A 20,270-nucleotide genomic window follows, 5' to 3' on the forward strand; every position below is an offset into this window, starting at 1 on the left:
TTTTAAAGCCTATCATAGAGAAAATGTGACCTAAGAGCAATGGATTCCCAATCAAAATACATGAAAGATCTTTACAATGGCCTCACGTACCAATGAGAGAACTGCCCAGACACACCACTTTTAAGTAAGCATTCAGAAGCCATTTTAAGTCACTCATAGGCACCAGTGTAGAATACTTTCTGTGTGATTTGTGGATATGGGGAGTTATTTTAAAAGCAGCTAAAAACAACAGCTACCATTTCACAAGGACTCAATTCATAAATTTGCCCTCATTTGTGTAGTGAAATGGAATGTAAAGAAAAGATATAGCCTTTAGGTTTGTAATGAAGGACTGATGATATAAGCACACAATGTGACCCACAGGCTAGAATTTACCCTTAACATAAGTTCAATTTCCTAGCCTGCAGAAATAGCTTGTCTTCAAGCCAAAATAGAAGCTTAGTCACCAGACCTGATTTACATCCTAATTTTCTGAGAAACATTATGCCTTCATAGAAATAGAAACTCTGGTTTTTATCATAAACACAACTTGTAGAACCCCAGACAGATGATGTCTAAATGTAAATTATTATGGGCTCTTCCAATAGCCTAAGAACATGGCATGAGCTGAAATTCTTCCAAATAAATGATAACTTGATAACAATTACCTATAGGGCAATCTCAAGTGTATTTTCATTTATCACATTCACCTTTTGAACACAAAACCATTATTTATACATGAGGTTAACTTGGCAAACTTCATACCTGTGACTCAGCCTTGTAACTGTCGCTATGGCTGTCGCGGCCACTTTCTATTTTCAGTACAGGCTCTGTTGCTGCCATGGACAAAAACATACACATAGGTAAAATTCACTCAAACAGTAGTTCAAAAATCTTTATAGTATTAGGTAAAAGATTTTGATCATAAAATCCTACGTATCGTTTGGTGACACCCAACACTAATGCCAGCATTCAGGAGGCAAAGGTCAAAGTATTCTTGGGAGTTCAAGGCCAGCCTGGAAGTACCGAGTGAGTTCTAGGACAGCTTAGGCCACAGTGACAGCACACCTCAAAAACAAACCCACCCTCCATGGACAAGAAATGAATCAAAATGTTTTTCTTTAATAAATTAGACATTCCATTCAATTGAATTTAGAAGACACTTTTATATTTCAAACACTAAAAATATCACTATTACAGACTCTAGAAATAAACATGATATGAGAAAGCAATGATTGCAAAGTCCCATACAAAAATTTAGCATGTGAGGAACAAAGAAAAACATGAAAGATACACATTTTACATCATCATAGAGTCATGTCATGTCACATTTTGCACAGTATCTCTCTCCAACAATAAAGTTGTAAGTCATATTTAATTAAATCATCATTTTTTTTTCAATTTTTTTTCTCATTTCAAAACATGACATGAAATGCTGTCTTGTGCCACACTTGCTTTACATTATTTAAGAGTCATCCTGACACAAAGGACATAAATGGTTATTTTGTTTGTGTACCTTTTTTTTTTTTTTTTCCAAGGCAGGGGCTCACTCTAGCTTAGGTTGATCTAGAATTCACTATATAATCTCAGGTTGGCCTTGAACTCACATCAATGCTCCTACCTCTGCCTCCTGAGTGCTGGCATTAAAGGCATGTGCCACCATGCCTGGCAATATCTCTGTACTTTGTAAACATGACAACAGCTTCATAGATTCTAGGTCCCCATTCATGTTGCTATTGTAAGACAATAGGTAAAGATACACAGAGGTCATAGGTGAAAATACGGAAATTGAGTGAGAAACCCAACTCAGAAGCTAATTGATTCTGGAAGAAGTGGAAGAAAATGGTGAGGAAATTTGTAGATTTAGGAAAATTTTGCTGGATAAGGCTCCATATCTACCTATCACAGCATATTTCACTGTTATACAAGGGAATGATCATAAAAGCATTCAACTGTGTTACAGATCAATATGGGTCTAACCTTTTATTTGTACTTTTGACATTTGTTGTCTTGCTTTAGTAGTAGTGTCCTGTAAATTATCAACTTCTTTCTTCTCAGAGAGAGACTCAGACATATGCTGTTACATAATGAAGAAAAGTGTGTCAAAATATGTATTCAGAGCTACAAGTAAAATCATATGTATTTCAAAAATAACTCAATATTTAAAATCACATTCCCTCAGTTGTGTACTGCAAAGCTGTTATTAAATTCATATCTGTTTTCTGCCTTACCCATGTGATAACTAAAGGCTGTACTGAGGTAGGCAAAAGGAAAAATTTTCAATACAATGCAATTGTGAAAGAATATGTTCCCAAGAAACACTTTAGAATATCAAAGTTTACACTGTTTTCTCTCAAATGTAGCAATTTTACTATATGTAGTAATTATGTAGTAATTTTACTATAGCCCAGGAGGACCTGCATCTCATTCCTTTGATTGGTCTCAAGCCCAGACCTCTACTCCTTTCTCTGCCTCCCCATTGCTGGGAATAAAGCATGCAGCACCATACCCAATTGAGAACTATTTGTTCAAACATAATTGCAATGACCTCACTAGAGCAGTAAATACATAAAAATCACATTGTCGTGGAGTGTGGACAATCACAGTGAACTAGATACTACAAGGAAAGATTCACCATTTGAGTTCGGAATTAATCACTGATTATACAAAAATATCACTTTTGAGCACTGGGAATATTGAACTGTACAACTAAAATCCAGACCATCACATGCTACTTACCCATTAATTTTCTAGTAGGAACTCAGTTATCGGACTTGGTTTTGAACTCATTTCTTTTTTTAAAAAATTATTTATTTATTTATTTGAGAGCGACAGACACAGAGAGAAAGACAGATAGAGGGAGAGAGAGAGAATGGGCACGCCAGGGCTTCCAGCCTCTGCAAACGAACTCCAGACGTGTGCGCCCCCTTGTGCATCTGGCTAACGTGGGACCTGGGGAACCGAGCCTTGAACCGGGGTCCTTAGGCTTCACAGGCAAGCGCTTAACTGCTAAGCCATCTCTCCAGCCCCAGAACTCATTTCTTAATGATTCCTTATACCTTTATACAAATGGAGGCTCAGAATATCAGAAAGCAAAATTGCAAAGCCACTAGAAGATGATCTGTGGCTGTTGTTGGATGCAAGCTTTCACAACACACTACCAGCGTGCAATCAGACAGGTATGTCCCAAAGTAAAACTAAAGTGGCATGCATTACCTTATGAGGTCAGCAAATGTGCATTCAAATAGGTCTACACTAAATTTTGAAAGTGAATATGCAATGTATGTATATAATTTTGAAATTTGCATACTCCTTACCGTTAGTAGATCCATTTTGCTGTCTCTATGGCTGGCTTCCTGTATTTCTGGTTCTGCAGTATGATCTGCTGATGCTTCTAAAAAAAAAATAGGGAACGTCAATTAAATGAATTGCATGAAAATAATTGTACTGAAAAATTAGGGAATAGAAACCATTAATTGTAGTAAAATTTGTATCAATAACTTTGATTTTCGAATTGCATGAAAATAATTGTACTGAAAAATTAGGGAATAGAAACCATTAATTGTAGTAAAATTTGTATCAATAACTTTGATTTTCACATAATCTAAACCTTACTTGTATATGTAATTCTTTTGCTATTCTTCTAATTTGGAAACTTAAACATGTGACTTGTATCATCCCTAGCTTTGAAATGTCTCAGAAAAAGAATGATTACCTGGATCTCTCTATAAGCTCATCAGCTCAGGTTAAATGTATAATTCCCCAAGATAACTATCAGTGCTAATATTATAAACTTTCAAAATGGTTTTATGGTGAAAGTAGCATGAAACCTATTTCTCTCCCAGTATAATTCTTACCTTTTATCTGTGAATGTTTTGCATGCTTTGGTCGTTTAGCAATAGTTTTATGACCATCTTCTTTCTTGCTAGAATGAGGCTCAGAAATACTCTGCTAATATGAAAAACAATAGTTTCCAAATATCATATACATATATACAAAGCCATTCATATTTCATGTGACAAAACCATCAAGTCTTCATCAAAAGAGGAGCAAGTATTCAAAACAAGATTTCTTTAATAGAGACTTGTCTAAAGGGATATCAATATCAAGTCTCTTTCTGGTAATCTTACTGCCTATGTAGCCAGTAGAAGCAACTGTGGCAAGCTAAGAGAAATAGGGAAAACTTTCATGGTCAAATAATGGTAATAAATAATCAGCTCTAATGCTAGAAATCATGTTAGGGTTAAATAAAGTGATGTGTAGTTTAGATTTCCTATGCATGTCTTAGCCAATCTAGGAAGATCATCAGAGCTATACACCATGCCAAGTGAGAAAGAAGCATAAAATTATCTATTTGCTATTTTAAATGTGACATGTATACTTTCAAAGAAATTAATCTCTCTTCATTGCAAGGACACATGTGATATTGTTCACATTGTTTACTTTGTCATTTTCTTTTTGTTTTTTTGGTTTTTCGAGGTAGAGTCTCACTCTAGCCCAGAGTTACTTGGAATTCCCTACATAGTCTCAGGGTGCCCTTGAACTCAAGGCGATTCTCCTAGCTTTGCCTCCCAACTGCTGGGATATTTTGTCATTCTTGAATGACATACATGATCCCGAATACCTATATTCGACATGTTTCTCATATTTGGAGATGCCCTCACACTGCACTGGTGGCACATACATGTTCTCTCAGCCTGCTTGGATAAAAGTAACCTCAACTTTACTCACAGGGCTCAAAACATTTGCTATGTATAATCTGCTTGCGTTTCTTATATTATCATTATAATATCATAGGCTTTGAATGACATATGGAGATTTTAAAGTTTGTCATTGAGAAAATGTGACCTAAGGGCCATGGATTCCAAGTCAAAATACAACAGAGATCTTTATAATGGCCTCACGTACCAATGAGAGAACTGCCCAGACACATCACTTTTAAGTACTTTATGTGAATTCAAATAGTGTAGAGCATTCAGAAGTTATTTTAACTCACTCATAGCCACCAGAGTAGCATACTTTTTATGATATTTGTGGATATGGGGAATTATTTTAAAAGCAACTAAAAATAACAGCTACCATTTCAAAAGGGCTTGTTTAATAAAGTTACCATCCTATGTGTAGTGAAATGGAATGCAAAGAAAAGATGCAGCCTTTAGGTTTGTAATTAAGGACTGATGATCTAAGCACACAATGTGACCCACAGGCTAGAATCTGTCCTTAACATAAATTCAATTTCCTAGCCTGCAGAACTAGCTTGTCTTCAAGCCAAAACAGAAGCTTATTCAGAAGACTTGATTTCATTCGAATTTTCTGAGAAATATTATTCTTTTATAGAACTAGAGACCATAATTTTTATCATAAAGACAACTTTTAGAGCCTCTGACAAATGATGTCTAGATGTAAATTATTATAGCTCTCCCAACAGTCTAAGAACATGGCATGAGGTGAAATATTCCAAATAAATGATAACTTGATATCAATTGCCTATAGGGCAATCTCAAGTGTATTTTCATTTATCACATGCACATTTTGAACCTGAAACAAGTATTAATACATGCTATTAAATCTGCAGATTTCATACCTGTGACTCAGTCTTGTAACTGTCGGTATGGCTGTCACGGTCGCCTTCTATTTTCACTACAGGCTCTGCTGCTGCCATAGACAAAAACATACACATAGGCAAAATTCACTCAAAGAAAACAGTGGTTCAAAAATCTTTTTAGAATTAAGTAAAAGATTTTAATTATAAAATCCTAGGTATGGCTTGGTGACAAACACTACTAATGTCAGCATTCAGGAGGCAAAGACCAAAGTGTTCTTGGGAGTTCAAGGCCAGCCTAGTAGTACCGAGGGAGTTCCTGGACAGCTTAGGCTACAGTGACAGCACAGCTCAAACACAAACCCACCCTCCACAGGAAATAAACGAATCAAAATGCATTATTTTCATAAATCAGACATTCAATTCAACTGAATTTAGAAGACACTTTTATATTTACAAACATTAAAAATATCACTGTGGCAGACTCTAGAAATAAACATGATTTGAGAAAGCAATGATTACACACTTCCATACAGAAATTTAGCACGTGAGGACCAAGGAAAACAATGAAAGACACACATTTTGAAATTATAGAGTCATGTCATGTCTTATTTTCAACAATAAAATTATAAGTCATATTTAATTAAATCATTAAATTTTCTGGCAATTATTTTTTCTCATTTAAAACAACATGACATGAAATGCTGTCTTGTGCCCCACTAGCTTTATACTGTTTAAGACTCATGTTGCCACAAAGAACATAAGTGGTTATTGTGTTTGTGAACTTTTTGGTTTTTCAAGGCAGGGTCTCACTCTAGCTTAGGCTGACCTGGAATTCACTACAAACTCTCAGCGTGGCCTTGAACTCACAGCGATCTTCCTACCTCTGTCTCCTGAGTGCTGGCATTAAAGGCATGTGCCATCATGCCTGGCAATATTTCTGTACTTTGTAAACATGACAACAGCATGGTTCCTAGATGCTAGGTCCCCATTCACATTAGTATTGAAAGACAATAGGTATAGATATACAGAGGTCATAGGTGAAAATATAGAAATTGAGTGAGAAACCCAACTCAGAAGTTGAATGATACCAGAAGAATTGAAGAAAATGGCAAGTAAATCTGTTAGATTTAAGAAAATTCTGTTGGACAAGGCTCCATATCTACTTATCGCATCATATTTCACTGTTATACAAAGGGAATGATCATAAAAGCATTCAACCAAGTTACTGATCAATATGGGTCTAACCTTTTATTTGTACTTTTGACATTTGTTGTCTTGCTTTAGTAGTAGCGTCCTGTAAATTATCAACTTCTTTCTTCTCAGAAAGAGACTCAGGCATATGCTGCTAACATAATGAAGAAAAGTGTTTCAAAATATGTATTCATAGCTACAAGTAAAATCATATTATGTATTTCAAAAGTACCCCACTCTTTAAAATAAAATGAAGAAATATTTACAATCACATTCCCTCAATTGGGTACTGCAAAATTGTTATTAAATTCATATCAGTTTTCTGCCTTATTCATGCAGTAACTAAAGGCAGTAATTGAGGTAGGCAAAAGGAAACTTTTTCAATATAATGCTATTGGGAAAGAATATGTTCCCAAGAAACACTTTAGAATGTCAAGGTTTACACTGTTTTCTCTCAAATATACCAGGCCATGTTTGTAATTTTACTATAGCCCAGGCTGACTTGCATCTCATTACTTTGATTGGCCTCAAGCCCAGACCTCTATTCTTTCCTCTGCCTCCCCTTGCTGGGACTATGGCATGCAGCACCATACCCAAATGAGAACTATTTGTTAAAACCTAATTGCAATGACCTCACTAGAGCAGTAAATACATAAAAATCACATTCTCGTGGAGTGGGAACACATCACAGTGAACTAGATACTACAAGGAAAGATTCAGCCTTTGAGTTCAGAATTAATCACTGATTATACAAAAATATCAAGTTTGAGTACTAGGAATATTGACCTGTACACCCAAAATCCTGACCATCAAATGCTACTTACCCATAATTTTCTATTAGGAACTCAGTTATTGGACTTGGTTTTGACTCATTTCTTTCTTTCTTTTTTAAAATTTTTTTTGGTTTATTTTTATTTATTTATTTGAGAATGACAGACAGAGAAAGAGGCAGAGAGAGAGGGAATGGGCGCGCCAGGGATTCCAGCCACTGCAGATGGTTTCCAGATGCGTGTGCCCCCTTGTGCATCTAGCTAACATGGGTCCTGGGGAACTGAGCCTCGAACCAGGGTCCTTAGGCTTCACAGGCAAGTGCTTAACCGCTGAGCCATCTCTATAGCCCAGAACTCATTTCTTAATGATACATTATGCCTTTATACTAATGGAGGCTCAGAATATCAGAAAGCAAAATTGCAAAGCTACTAAAAGATGATCTGTGGCTGTCGTTGGATGCAGGCTTTCACAACACACAACCAACATGCAATCAGACAGGTATGTCCAAAAGTAAAACTAACGTGGCATGCATTACCTTATGAGGTCAAGAAATGTGCATTCAAATAGGTCTACAGTAAATTTTGAAAGTGAATATGCAATATATATGTAGTTTTGAAGTTTGAATACTCCTTACCTTTAGTAGATCCATTTTGCTGTCTCTATGGCTGGCTTTCTGTATTTCTGGTTTTGCAGTATGATCTGCTGATGCTTCTAGAAAAAAAAGTGGGCACTTCAATTAAATGAATTGCATGAAAATAATTTCACTGAAAAATTTAGGGAACAGAAACCATTTATTATAGAAAAATTTGTATTAATAAGTTTAATTTTCAAATAATCTGAACCTTAGTTGCATATGTAATTCTTTTGAGATTCTTTGAATTTTGAACCTTAAACATGTGACTTGTATCATCCCTAGCTTTGAAATGGCTCAGAAAAAGTATGAATACCAGGATGTCTCTATAAGCTCATCATCTCAGGTTAAATGTACAATTCCCCAAGTAACTATAAGTGCTAACATTGTAAAGTTTTCAAAATGTTTTACCGTGAAAGTAGCATGAAACCTATTTCTATTCCAGTATACTTCTTACCTTTTATCCGTGAATGTTTTCCATGTTTTGGTCGTTGAGCAATAGTTTTATGACCATCTTCTTTCTTGCTAGAATGAGGCTCAGAAATACTCTGCTAATAAGAAAAATGAGAGTTTCCAAATCTCATATAAATATACACAAAGACATTCATATTCCATATGACAAAATCATCAAGTCTTCATCATAAGAGGAGCAAGTATTCAAAACAAGATTTCTTTAATAGAGACCTATCTAAAGGGTTATCAATATGAAGTCTGTTTCTGGTCATCTTACTGCCTATGTAACCAGTAGAAGCAACTGTGGCAAGCTAAGAGAAATAGGGAAAACTTTCATGGGCAAAATATTAGTGGTAATGAATCAGCTTTACCACTAGAATTCATGTTAGGGTTAAATAAAGTGATCTGTAGTTGAAATTTCCTATGCATATCTTAGCCAATCTAGGAAGATCATCAGAGCTATACACCATGCCAGAATGAGAAAGAAGCATAAAGTTATCTGTTTGCTATTTTAAATGTGACATGTATACTTTCAAAGAGATTAATCTCTCTTCATTGCAAGGACACATGTGATATTGTTCACTTGTTTACTTTGTCATTCTTTTATTTGTTTATTTATTTTTGGTTTTTTGAGGTAGAGTCTCACTCTAGCCCACAATGACCTAGAATTCACTATATAGTCTCAGGGTGCCTTTGAACTCATGGCAATTCTCCTAGTCTGCCTCCCAACTGCTGGGATACTCTGTCATTCTTGAATGACATACATGGTTCCGAATACCTATATTTGACACATTTCTCATATTTGGAGATGCCCTCACACTGCACTGGTGGCACATACATGTTCTCTCAGCCGGCTTGGATAAAAGTAACCTCAACTTTGTTCACAAGACTCAAAAAATTTACTGTGTATTATTTGCTTGCATATCTTATATTATCATTATAATATCATAGGCTTTGCATGACATATGGAGCTTTTAGAGTCTGTCATAGAGAAAATGCGACCTCAGAGCAAGAGATTCCAAGTCAAAACACATCAAAGATCTTTACAATGGCCTCACACACCAATGAGAGAACTGCCTAGACACTTCACTTTTAAGTAATTTATGTGAATTCAAATACTCTAGAGCATTCAGAAGCCATTTTAACTCACTCACAGGCACCAGTGTAGAATACTTTTTGTGACATTTGTGGATATGGGGAGTTATCTTAAAAGCAACTAAAAACAACAGCTACCATTTCACAAGGGCTTGTTTAATAAAGATACGTTCATATGTGTAGTGAAATGGAATGCAAAGAAAACATGCAGCCTTTAGGTTTGTAATTAAGGACTGATTATCTTAACATACAAAGACCCACAGGCTAGAATCTGTCCTTAACATCAGTTCAATTTCCTAGCAGGCGGAACTATCTTGCCTTCAAGCGAAAATAGAAGCTTAGTCCCCAGACTTGATTTACATCCTAATTTTCTGAGAAATATTATGCTTTCATAGAACTAGAGACCCTGATTTTTATCATAAAGACAACTTGTAGAGCCCTGACACACGATGTCTAGATGCAAATTATTATAGGCTCTCCCAATAGTCTAAGAACATGGCATGAACTGAAATTCTCCCAAATAAATATCTTGATATCAATTAACTACAGGGCAATCTCAAGTGTATTTTCATTTATCACATGCACATTTTGAACCCAAAACAAGTATTAATACATGATGTTAACTTTGCAGATTTCATACCCGTGACTCAGCCTTGTAACTGTTGCTATGGCTGTCATGGCCGCCTTCTATGTTGACTACAGGCTCTGCTGCTGCCACGGACAAAACATACACATAGGTAAAATTCGCTCAAAGAAAACAGTGGTTCAAAAATCTTTATAGAATTAAGTAGATGATTTTAATTATAAAATCCTAAGTATGTTTTTTTTGACACACACCACTAATACCAGCATTCAGGAGGCAAAGGTAAAAGTATTCTTGGGAGTTCAAGGCCAGCCTAGAAGTACAGACTGAGTTCTAGGACAGCTTAGGCTACAGTGACAGCACACCTCAAAAGAAACCCCACACTCCACAGGAAAAAACATGAATGAAAATGTATTACTTTCATAAATCAGACATTACATTCAACTGAATTTATAAGACAGTTTTATATTTATAAACATTAAAAATATCACTGCGACAGACTCTAGAAATAAACATGATCTGAGAAAGCAATGATTGCAAACTTCCATACAGAAATTTAGCATGTGAGGACCAAGGAAAAACATGAAAGATATATATATTTTGAAATTATAGAGTCATGTCATGTCTTATTTTGCACAGTATCTTCCTCCAACAATAAAGTTATATTTAATTAAATCATCAAATTTAAGTGAATTTTTTTTCTCATTTCAAAACAAAAGACATGAAATGCTGTTTTGTGCCTAAGTTGCATTACACTGGTTAAGACTCATTCTGCCACAAAGGACATAAATGGTTATTCTGTTTGTGTCCTTTTTTTTTTTTCAAGGCAGGGTCTCACTCTAGCTTAGGTTGAGCTGGAATTGACTATATAGTCTCAGTGTGGCCTTGAACTCACAGTGATCTTCCTACCTCTGCCTCCTGAGTGCTGGCATTAAAGGCGTGTGCCACCATGCCTGGCGATGTTTGTGTACTTTGTAAACATGACAACAGCATGGTTCCTAGATGCTAGGTCCCCATTCATGTTGGTATTGTAAGACAATAGGTATAGATACACAGAGGTCATAGGTGAATGTATGGAAATTGGGTGAGAAACCCAACTCAGAAGCTGTATGATACCGGAAGAAATGGAAGAAAATGGTGAGGAAATCTGTAGATTTAGAAAAATTCTGCTGGATAAGGCTCCATATCTACCTATCACAGCAAATTTCACTGTTATACAAAGAGAATAATCATAAAAACATTTAACCTAGTTACTGATCAATATGGGTCTAACCTTTTATTTGTACTTTTGATATTTGTTGTCTTGCTTTAGTAGTAGTGTCCTGTAAATTATCAACATCTTTCTTCTCAGAAAGAGACTCAGGCATAGGCTGCAAACATAATGAAGAAAAGTGTTTCAAAATATGTATCCATAGCTACAACTAAAATCATATTAAGTATTTCAAAAGTACCACACTCCTTAAAATAAAATGAACAAATATTTAAAATCACATTCCCTCAATGGGGTACTGCATAATTGTTATTAAATTCATATCTGTTTTCTGTCTTATCCATGCAATAACTAAAGGCAGTACTGAGGTAGGCAAAAGGAAAAATTTTCAATACAATGGTATTGGGAAAGAATATGTTTTATGAAACAGTTTAGAATATCAAAGTTTATGCTTTTTTCTCTCAAATATAGCAGGCTACGTTTTTAATTTTACTATAGCCCAGGCTGACCTGCATCTCATTCTTTCAATTGGCCTGAAGCCCAGACCTCTACTCCTTTTTCTGCCTCCCTCCCCATTGCTGGGAATATGGCATGTAGCACCATACCCAATTGAGAACTATTTGTTCAAACATAATTGCAATGACCTCACTAGAGCAGTAAATACATAAAAATCACATTCTCGTGGAGTGGGGACAATCACAGTGAACTAGATACTACAAGGAAAGATTCAGCCTTTGAGTTTGGAATTAATCACTGATTATATGAAAACATCAAGTTTGAGCACTGTGAATATTGACCCATTCACCTAAAATCCAGACCATCACATGCTATTTACCCATAATTTTCTAGTAGGAACTCAGTTATCGGACTTGGTTTTGAGCTCATTTCTTAATGATTCCTTATGTCTTTATCTAAATGGAGGCTCAGAATATCAGAAAGCAAAATTGCAAAGCCACTAGAAGATGATCTGTGGCTGTCGTTGGATGCAAGCTTTCAGAACACATTACCAGCATGCAATCAGACAGGTATGTCCAAAAGTAAAACTAAAGTGGCATGCATTACCTTATGAGGTCAACAACTGTGCATTCAAAGAAGTCTACACTAAATTTTGAAAGTGAATATGCAATGTATATGTAGTTTTCAATTTTGAATACTCTTACCGTTAATAGACCCATTTTGCTGTCTCTATGGCTAGCTTTCTTTATTTCTGGTTTTGCAGTATGATCTGCTGATGTTTCTAGAAAAAACATGGGCACTTCAATTAAATGAATTGCATGAAAATAATTATACTTGAAAATTAGGGAAAAGAAACCATTTATTGTAGTAAAATTTGCATTAATAAATTTGATTTTCAAATCATCTGAACCTTACTTGTATATGTATTTCTTTTGAGATTCTTTTAATTTTGAACCTTACCCATGTGACTTGTACCATTCCTAGCCTTGAATTGTCTCAGAAAAAGAATGTTTACAAGGATCTCTCTAAAAGCTCATCAGCTCAGGTTAAAAGTACAATTCCCCGAGATAAATATCACTGCTAACATTGTAAGGTTTTCAATATGGTTTTATGGTAAAAGTAGCATGAAACCTATTTCTCTTCTAGTATACTTCTTACCTTTTATCTGTGAATGTTTTGTATGTTTTGGTCGTTTAGCAATAGTTTTATGACCATCTTCCTTCTTGTTAGAACGAGGCTCAGAAATACTCTGTTAATATGAAAAACAATAGTTTCCAAATCTCATATACATATATACAAAGCCGTTCATATTTCATGTGACAAAATCATCAAGTCTTCATTATAAGAGGAACAAGTATTCAAAACAACATTTTTTTTAACAACATTTCTTTAATAGAGAGCTGTCTAAAGCAAGATCAATATCAGTCTGTTTTGGTCATCTTACAGCCTATGTAATAAGTAGAAGCAATTGTGGCAAGCTAAGAAGAATAGGGAAAACTTTCATGGGCAAAAAAATAGTGGTAAAGAATCAGCTTTAAAGCTAGAAATCATGTTAGGGTTAAATAAAGTGATTTGTAGTTGAAATTTCCTATGTATGTCTTAGCCAATCTAGGAAGATCATCAGAGCTATACACCATGCCAGAGTGAGAAAGAAGCATAAAATTATCTATTTGCTATTTTAAATGTGACATGCATACTTTCAAAGAGATTAATCTCTCTTCATTGCAAGGACACAGGTGATATTGTTCACATTGTTTACTTTGTCTTTTTTTTTTTTTTTGGTTTTCAAGGTAGGGTCTCACTCTAGCCCAGAATGACCTGGAATTCACTACATAGTCTCAGGGTGCCCTTGAACTCACTGCAATTCTCCTAGCTCTGCCTCCCGAGTGCTGGACACTCTGTCATTCGTGAATGACATACATGGTCCCGAATACCTACATTCGACATGTTTCTCTTACATTAGAGATGCCCTCACACTGCACTGTTGGCACACACATGCTCTCTCAGCCTGCTTGGATCAAAGTAACCTCAACTTTACTCACAGGACTCAAAACATTTACTGTGTTTTATCTGCTTGTATTTTTATCTTCTTTATGTTATATTATTATTATAATATTGTAGGCTTTGCATGACATGTGGAGCTTTTAACATGTATCATAGAGTAAATGTGACCTAAGAGGCATGGATTCCAAGTCAAAACACATCAAAGATCTTTCCAGTAGTCTTACGCACCAATGAGAGAACTGCCCGGACACATCATTTTTAAATACTTTATGTGAATTTGAATAGTGTAGAGCACTCAGAAACCATTTTAAGTTACTCACAGGCACCAGTGTAGAATACTTTTTATGACATTTGTGGATATGAGGCGTTATTTTAAAAGCAGCTAAAAACAACAGCTACCATTTCACAAGGGCTCCTTTAATAAATTTGCCCTCGTATGTGTAGTGAAATGGAATGCAAAGAAAAGATGCAGCCTTTAGGTTTGTAATTAAGTACAGATTATCTAAGCACACAACGTGATCCCCAGGCTAGAATCTGCCCCTAACATAAATTCAATTTCCTAGCCTGCAGAACTAGCTTGTCTTCAAGCCAAAATAGCAACTTAGTCACTTGTATTGATTTTCATCCTAATTTTCTAAGAAATATTATGCCTCATTGAAATAGAGACCCTGATTTTTATCATAAAGACAACTTGTAGAGACCCTGACACATGATGTCTAGATGAAAATTATTACAGGCTGTCCCAATAGTCTAAGAACATGGCATGGGCTGAAATTCTTCCAAATAAATGATAACTTGTTATCAATTACTTATAGGGCAATCCTAAGTGTATTTTCTTTTATCACATGCACAATTTGAACCCGAAACAAGTATTAATACATGATGTTAACTTTGCAGATTTCATACCCGTGACTCAGCCTTGTAACTGTCGCTATGGCTGTCATGGCCGCCTTCTATGTTGACTACAGGCTCTGCTGCTGCCACGGACAAAACATACACATAGGTTAAGTTTGCTCAAAGGAAAGAGTAGTTCAAAAATCTTTATAGAATTAAGTAGACGATTTTAACCATGAAATCCTAGGTATGGTTTGGTGACACCCAACCCTAATGCCAGCATTCAGGAGGCAAAGGTCAAAGGTTTCTTGTGCATTCAAGGCCAGCCTAGAAATACCGAGGGAGTTCTAGGACAGCTTAGGCTACAGTGACAGCACACCTCAAAAACAAACCCACCCTCCACAGACAAAAAATGAATCAAAATGTATTACTTTCGTAAATTAGACATTCTGTTCCTGAATTTAGAAGGCATTTTTATATTTACAAACATTAAAAATATCACTGCTACAGTTTCTAGAAATAAACATGATCTGAGAAAGCAATGATTGCAAACTTCTATACATAAATTTATTATGTGAAGAACAATGAAAAACTTGAAAGATACACATTTTGAAATTATCATAGAGTCAGGTCATGTCATATTTTGCACAGCATCTTCCTCCAACAATAAAGTTGTAAGTCATATTTAATTAAATCATCAAATTTTCTTCTCATTTGAAAACAATATGACATGAAATGTTGTTTAGGCCCTACTTGCTTTACTCTGTTTAACACTCATCCTGTCACAAAGGACATAAATGGTTATTCTATTTGTGTACTTTTTTTTTGTTTTTGTTTTTCAAGGCAGGGTCTCACTCTAGCTTTGGCTGACCTGGAATTCACTATAAACTTTCAGCCTGGCCTAAAACTCACAGCGATCTTCCTACCTCTCCCTCCTGAAGGCTGGCATTAAAGGCATGTGCCACCATGCCTGGCAATATCTCTGTACTTTGTAAACATGACAACAGCAAGGTTCTAGATGCTAAGTCCCCATTCACATTGGTATTGAAAGACAATAGATATAGATACACAGAGGTCATAGGTGAAAATACTGAAATTGAGTGAGAAACCAAGCTCAGAAGCTAAATGATACCAGAAGAAATGGCAGAAAATGGTGAGGAAATTTGTAGATTTAGGAAAATTCTTCAGAATAAGGCTCCATATCTACCTATCACAGCACATTTCACTGTTTTCCAAAGGGGATGATCATAAAAGCATTCAACCGAGTTACTAATCAATATGGGCCTAACCTTTTATTTGTACATTTGAATTTCTTTGTCTTGCTTTAGTAGTAGTGTCCTGTAAATTATCAACTTCTTTCTTCTCAGAAAGAGACTCAGAAATGCGCTGCTAACATAATGAAGAAAATGGTTTCAAAAAAAATCTATTCAGAGCTATGAGTCGAATCATATTATATATTTCAACAGACCCCATTCTTCAAAATAAAACCATATTATATTTAAAATCACATTTCTTCAATCAGGTGCAGTAAAAATTTGTATTAAACTCATATTTGTTTTCTTCTTTATCCATGCAATAACCAAAGTAACTAAATTAGGTAGGTAAAAGTATAATTTTTGAATACAATGCTGTTGGGAAAGAATATCTTTTCAAGAAATAGTTTAGAATATCAAGGTGTGAATCATTTGCTGTCAAATGTAGCAGGCCATGTTTGTATTTTTTTAAAATTTTTATTAGCATTTTCCATGATTATTAAAAAAATCCCATGGTAATTCCCTCCCTCCCCCCCCCCTACTTTCCCATATTTGTATTTTTAATGTAGGCCAGGCTGACCCAGATCTCATTCTTTTTTTTTCTAAGATTTTTAATTAATTATTACAGACAGAAAGAGAGAAAGAAGGGGAGAGAGAGAGAAAAAGAGAGAGAGGTAGAGAAGTGGTACAGCATGATCCCTAGCCACTGGAACTGAACTCAAGATACATGCTCCACCACATGCATCTTTCTTACGTGGGACCTGCTGCCATGGACGAAAACATACACATAGGTTAAGTTCGCTCAAAGGAAAGAGTAGTTCAAAAATCTTTATAGAATTAAGTAAAAGATTTTAACCATGAAATCCTAGGTATGGTTTGGTCCATAGATACAGCATTTGACTTTGAAATTAATGATATATTATCTAAAACCATGAATATTGAGGCCCTGGAATTAGTCCTTAACATGAATTCAAATTTGAGACCATCACATACTTCTTATATATAAATTCAAATTAGTAAATGAGTCATCAGACTTGATTTGGGGCTCTTTTTAAAGAAAGATTTGTTATGCCTTTATATAAATGGAGGTTCACATGCTACTTACCCGTAAGTTCCTAGTAGGAACTCAGCCATCAGACTTGGTTTGGAACTTTTTTTTTTAATTTAAGGAAGAGAATGGGCACACTATAATCTTCAGCTGCTGTAAATGAACTTGAGACACATGTACCACCTTGTGCATTTGGCTTATGTGGGTCCTTTGAATTGAACCTGTATCCATTGGCTTTGCAGGCAAGTGCATTGAATGCAAACCCATCTTTCCAGCTTGTGAACTCATTTTTTAAAATGATATGTTATGACTTTATACAAGTGGAGGCTCAGATTATCAGAAAGCAAAATTGCAAAGCCACTGAAAGATGATCTGTGGCTCTAGTTGAATGCAAGCTCTGGCAACACACTATCAACATGCAATCAGATAGTAAAAAAAGTAAAATTAAAATGGCATGCATTATCTTATGAGGCCAAGACACATGCATTTATATAGGTCTACAGAAAGTATTGAAAGTGAATATACAGTATATCTTTAGTTTTAAAATTAGGATTTTCCATACCATTGGTATATCCATTTCACTGTCTCCACGACTGGCTTTCTGTATTTCTGGTGTCACAGTATGAACTTCTGATGCTTCTAGAAAAAAAGGACACTTCAAGTAAATGAATTGCCTGAAAATAATTGCACCAAAATTTAGAGAATAGAAACCTTTAATTATAGTAAAATTTTATCAATAACTTTAATTTTCAAATAATCTGACCCTTACTTAAATACATAATTCTTTGGAGTTCATTGGATTTTTTTTTGTTTAATCCAAGGAAAACTTTATTAAAGTAATAAGCATAATGTTAAATGACTCCACCTCCATCATCTCTTCTAACATATATCTTCATTTTAAAATGTTTTAATTAATCAATCACTTATTTAATTTGGAGAGAGAGAGAGTGAAGAGAGAGAGAGGAGATAGACACAATAAGAATGGACATGCCAGGACCCCAGCAAATGCAAATGAACTCCAGAGGCATGTACCCCCTTGTACATCTGGCTTATGTGGGTACTGTGGATTTGAACCTCGATGCTTTGGTTTGGCAGGTAAGTGACTTAAGCATTAAGCCATATCTCCAGCACTTCTATTAATTTTTGAACTGTAATCAAGTGACTGGTACCATCTATATCCCTGAAATGGTTCAGAAAAGAGAGTGATTACAAGGATCTCTTCATAAGCTTATCATCTCAGGTTAAATGTACAATTATCAAGATGTACATTTTGGAAACATCATAGTGACATATCATCTTACATTATTTAATGTAACATCCTTAAGACAGGAAAAAACCAAAGGAAAAGTACTTTGTCATCAACTTTTAATCAATTCTCCCCTGTGTTTGTAAATACAGTAAAACAGAGAGTAACTTTTAGGATCCTACTCTGCCTACCAATGCCTCAGTCTCATACAAGAAAACATAATGGATTATGCTATCTTTTTTTTTTTTTTTTTTTTTTTTGGTTTTTCGAGGTAGGGTCTCACTCTGGTCCTGGAATTAACTCTGTAGTCTCAGGGTGGCCTTGAACTCACGGTGATCCTCCTACCTCTGCCTCCCGAGTGCTGGGATTCAAGGCGTGCACCACCATGCCTGGCGGATTATGCTATTTTATCTTTGTTCTGCCTATAGGAGGACAGCTCTGCTCATGTTGCTAACTTTCCTTGCATCACTGTGTGAGTGGTTGAACTTCATTGGCTCAACAATTATTTATGGAGACCTTCCTAAATTCAGGCCTTGGATATTAAAAGAGCTCAATGATAGGCTTAGGAATGGCTTTCCAAGACATGACACATGGTCTGGTGGTGCACAGCATGACAACATGTGTACTCAGAATGAAAACATTCATTAAAACATCAATAGGTTGGTACAAGTCTATAGGAGAAAATATGAAAATCAGTGGTAAAGGACATACTAGCAACAGAATGATACTAAAGGAAAAAGCAGCAAAAGTTATGGCTGAATATGTATATTTTGACAAAACTTGTTCTGTTAAGGCTACCTAACTATCAGTGCTTACATTGTAATGCTTTCAAAATAGTTTCATGATCAAAGTAGCACGAGACCAATTTCTAATCAAGTGTAATTCTTACCTTTTATTTTCGAATGTGTTGTTTGTTTTCTTTGAGTAATACTTATAGGACCATCTTCTTTCTTCTTAGAAAGAGGCTCAGAAATACTCTGTTAATAGGAAAAACAAGAGTTTCCACATCTTGTATGCATAAATACAAAGACATTCGTATTTAATATTACTAAATCAAGTCTTCATCATAAGCAAAGCAGGTATTCAAAACAACATTTCTTTAATAGAGACCTGTGTAAAGTGTTATCAAAATCAGGTCTGACATGATGCTCACCCAAGTGCAATAGTGGCATATAACCTTGGTGGGTAATGAACTGCTCTTGGATTGGCTAACATATCCACTCAGTGGAACAGATCCCATAGCTGGAACTGGGAAACAAGACAGACTCACATCCAAATAACGAGTTTGCTCTCCAATATCAAGCTGCCACCATTCTTGGGCTACAAGAGGACCTACACCTATTAAATTCTCTCTAGGCTAATATGGTCATCCTATTTATCCAGTGCTCACTTCAATCTCCGCTGGTGAATTTGCTTCTCTTTTATCAGATGGATGTAGAACCTGAGGGAAAAAATCAGCCCATCATACCTCATCAGGGCCCTTGCTGAAATCATAGAGTAATTGGGGAAATGAGCAAGCATGCTATTTTCTTGGTGAACCTGGTACCAGCACAAGGTTGAAGGAGATAGACACAGAGGACACTCAACTCCTACCAAACTAGAGATCCAGAGACACAGAGGCTCCCAAGTCCTCATAACTGAAGTAGACCTAAAATGAACCCAATATGGTTCAGGGAAATTCACAGAAGTGTTAGAGCCACAAGTTGGGACATTACATACAGAGACATTGCCTCCTCCACATGACTGATGGCAACCCCCACAATGCACGACCAAAATCCCCAAGGGGATAAGTGTCATCATCAGTGAGGAGGATCCCTTCAGAGAGATGGACAGGAATGAGGGTAAGGATGGTATCAACATGTGCTGTTTACACAGTGAATATGTACATAACTAATAAAGACAAAAGCTCAGGTCTGTTTCTGGTCATCTTACAGCCTGTCTACCAGGAGGAAGCAACTGTGGCAAACTTAG

The 20,270-nt window shown here is 35.7% G+C and overlaps 1 protein-coding gene across 1 annotated transcript in view; it reads right to left on the reverse strand.

Annotated features, from left to right (window-relative positions):
• The window catches only part of LOC123462788, a 187,018-nt gene that overhangs the window by 96,182 nt on the left and 70,566 nt on the right, over positions 1-20,270 (reverse strand). Inside the window, exons 41-56 of the mRNA XM_045156362.1 lie at positions 19,189-19,276; positions 17,616-17,692; positions 16,042-16,141; positions 14,825-14,895; positions 13,073-13,163; positions 12,619-12,695; positions 11,522-11,618; positions 10,306-10,376; positions 8,575-8,668; positions 8,121-8,197; positions 6,770-6,869; positions 5,564-5,634; positions 3,837-3,930; positions 3,297-3,373; positions 1,960-2,056; positions 745-815 (exon numbers count right to left, since the gene is read on the reverse strand). Coding sequence (XP_045012297.1) covers positions 745-815; positions 1,960-2,056; positions 3,297-3,373; positions 3,837-3,930; positions 5,564-5,634; positions 6,770-6,869; positions 8,121-8,197; positions 8,575-8,668; positions 10,306-10,376; positions 11,522-11,618; positions 12,619-12,695; positions 13,073-13,163; positions 14,825-14,895; positions 16,042-16,141; positions 17,616-17,692; positions 19,189-19,276 — 1,353 coding nt within the window. The remainder of the gene's footprint in view (positions 1-744; positions 816-1,959; positions 2,057-3,296; positions 3,374-3,836; positions 3,931-5,563; positions 5,635-6,769; positions 6,870-8,120; positions 8,198-8,574; positions 8,669-10,305; positions 10,377-11,521; positions 11,619-12,618; positions 12,696-13,072; positions 13,164-14,824; positions 14,896-16,041; positions 16,142-17,615; positions 17,693-19,188; positions 19,277-20,270) is intronic.

The sequence above is a fragment of the Jaculus jaculus genome, chromosome 8, assembly GCF_020740685.1.
Source record: "Jaculus jaculus isolate mJacJac1 chromosome 8, mJacJac1.mat.Y.cur, whole genome shotgun sequence".
NCBI classification, from domain to species: Eukaryota; Metazoa; Chordata; class Mammalia; order Rodentia; family Dipodidae; genus Jaculus; species Jaculus jaculus.